The following is a 2,255-nucleotide window of genomic DNA, read 5'->3' on the forward strand; positions in this document are numbered from 1 at the left end:
AGGACAACCTCCATGCCATCTACTAATGAATATGGGGTCACACCCGTGGAAGTACAAACAAAAGTGCAATACACGCACAAAGCAAATGGCAAGTACTCCTGCCAATCCTTGTATGTATCTGTCATCTTCACTAAGATTTTCTTTATGTTCTTGTTAGTGGCTTCCACTACACCATTCATCTGAGGGTGATAAGGAACCAAATTTTTGTGCTCGATCTTGAACTATTGGTAGAGTTGCTGGATCATTTTCCCATTTTGGTTTGCCCCATTATCTATAATGAGCTCTCCTAGCAAGCCATAGTGGCAAATAATGTTATGTTTCAGGAACCGGACTACCATTGCTTGTGTGACGCTTTTGCACGAAGCGGCTTCCACCCATTTTGTGAAATAATCAATGGCCACTAAGATGTACTCATGACCATTTGAAGCTTTTGAAATTACGGGTCTGATGACATCCATACCCCAAGCGGAGAAGGGCCATGGTGCTGCTAAAAAGTGCAAAGGCTGAGGAGGAACGTTCTTCCTGTCTTGATAGGCCTGGCAACGGTGGCATGTCCTCACGTGTTTAATGCAATCACTTTCCATGGTGAGCCAATAGTAACCGGCTCTCATAATCTTGCAGGCCAGTAGGGGTCTGCTAGCATGAGCCCCAAGTGAGCCTTCATGCATCTCTTCCATCAAATGATGAGCCTCGGAGGCATCTACGCATCGAAGCAAGGTAGAATTATGGTTCCTTTTGTACAAGACTTCTCCACTCAAGAAAAATTGGTAGGCCATGTGCTGGATAAACTTCTTTTCATTATCCGTTGCACTGGACAGGTATTCATTATTCTTGATATAAGCCTTGATATCATGGTACCATGGCTTTCCATCGGCTTCAACTTCGACATTCATGCAATAGGCTGGAACGCCACGGACTTCTATGCGCAATTGCCGCATATCATCTCTTTCTAATAACTTGACCATGTTAGCCAGGGTAGCCAAGGTGTCTGCAAACAGGTTGTGTGCTCGGGGGCAAATAGGCAAATGTAATGTCTCGAAATTTCAGAATCAAGCGGTTGACACATTTCTAATACGAAATCAACTTGGTGTCTCAAGCTTGCCATTTTCCTTCAATTTGGGGGATGATCAACAGGGAATCTCTAAAGACGCTCAAGTCATAAGCACCAAACTCTAGGGCCACTAGCAAGCCAACTATGCATGCTTCATATTCTGTGATATTGTTGGTGCAATCAAAATTCAACTTAATTGAAACAGGGATTTTTTGGCCCTTGGGGGAAACTAAGATTGCTCCCACTCCATTTCCAATAGAATTGGTGGCTCCATCAAAATAAAGCTTCCAACGCCACGGTTCCACAAAATTTGGTTTTGGCTCTAGTGCCATGACATCCTCATCAAGGAAGAGGGATTCTGAAAGTTTTGGATCATTCAGCGGCTGGTCCACTAGGTAATCAACTATGGCCTGGCCCTTGATGGCCTTTCTTGTCACAAACACAATATCAAACTTAGAGAGCAACATTTGCCAACAGGAGATCTTCCCTATAAAGGCCGACTTTTCAATGATGTACTTAATGGGATCCATACGGGAAATAAGCCGCATCTTGTAGTAGAGCATGTGCTACCGCAATTTGTACGAGACCCACACTAAGGCACAACCCGTATTCTCAATGGCGATGTAGTTGATCTCACAACTGGTGAACTTCTTACTTAAATAGTACACCACCTTTTCTTTCTTATCGAGCTCAGTTAGCTGGCCTAACATCCAACCCATGGAGGTTTCTTGTACCGCTAGGTAAAGGATCAACAGATATCCTGGCATCGAGGGAACCAAAACCAAAGGGTTCAACAATTACTGCTTGATCTTGTTAAAAGTTGCTTGGCACTTATCTATCCATTCTATCTTTGTGTCTTTCTTCAAGAGCTTGAACAGTGGATCACATGTGGCGAATCTATTTCTCGCTTTGCGATGTTGGCATGTCTAGGATGGCTTAGACTTTTGCTGGCTCCACTTCAATTCCACTTTGGCTAACTATAAAGCCGAGAAATTTCCCTGAACTAGCTCCGAAGACGCACTTGTTAGGTTTTAGTCTTAATCTGTACTTGATAAGGTGCTTGAACAGCTTTCTCAAATCTATAAAATGATCCCTGGGTCTACGGGATTTGGCAATCATGTTTTCTACATAGACTTCGATCTCTTTATGCATCATATCATGGAACAAGGTTACCATGGCTCGCTAGTAAGTAGCACCGACGTCC

The 2,255-nt window shown here is 43.5% G+C and overlaps 2 protein-coding genes across 2 annotated transcripts; both read right to left on the minus strand.

Moving 5' to 3' along the window:
• Positions 1 to 221: 221 nt before the first annotated feature.
• LOC142639693 (uncharacterized) lies at positions 222 to 965 on the minus strand. Its single transcript, XM_075813836.1, has one exon. It carries the CDS (start codon positions 963 to 965, stop codon positions 222 to 224), a length of 744 nt encoding a protein of 247 aa, XP_075669951.1.
• Positions 966 to 1,092: 127 nt separating this feature from the next.
• On the minus strand, positions 1,093 to 1,599 carry LOC142639694 (uncharacterized). Its single transcript, XM_075813838.1, has one exon. The coding sequence runs from the start codon at positions 1,597 to 1,599 to the stop codon at positions 1,093 to 1,095; it is 507 nt and encodes a 168-aa protein (XP_075669953.1).
• Between the last annotated feature and the right edge of the window lie 656 nt (positions 1,600 to 2,255).

Source organism: Castanea sativa, chromosome 6 (genome assembly GCF_040712315.1).
Source record: "Castanea sativa cultivar Marrone di Chiusa Pesio chromosome 6, ASM4071231v1".
NCBI classification, from domain to species: domain Eukaryota; kingdom Viridiplantae; phylum Streptophyta; class Magnoliopsida; order Fagales; family Fagaceae; genus Castanea; species Castanea sativa.

Excerpts from the sequence above, each read along its gene's own strand:
- LOC142639693 (XM_075813836.1), bottom strand. The coding sequence starts at position 965 with ATGGTCAAGTTATTAGAAAGAGATGATATGCGGCAATTGCGCATAGAA.
- LOC142639694 (XM_075813838.1), bottom strand. The coding sequence starts at position 1,599 with ATGCGGCTTATTTCCCGTATGGATCCCATTAAGTACATCATTGAAAAG.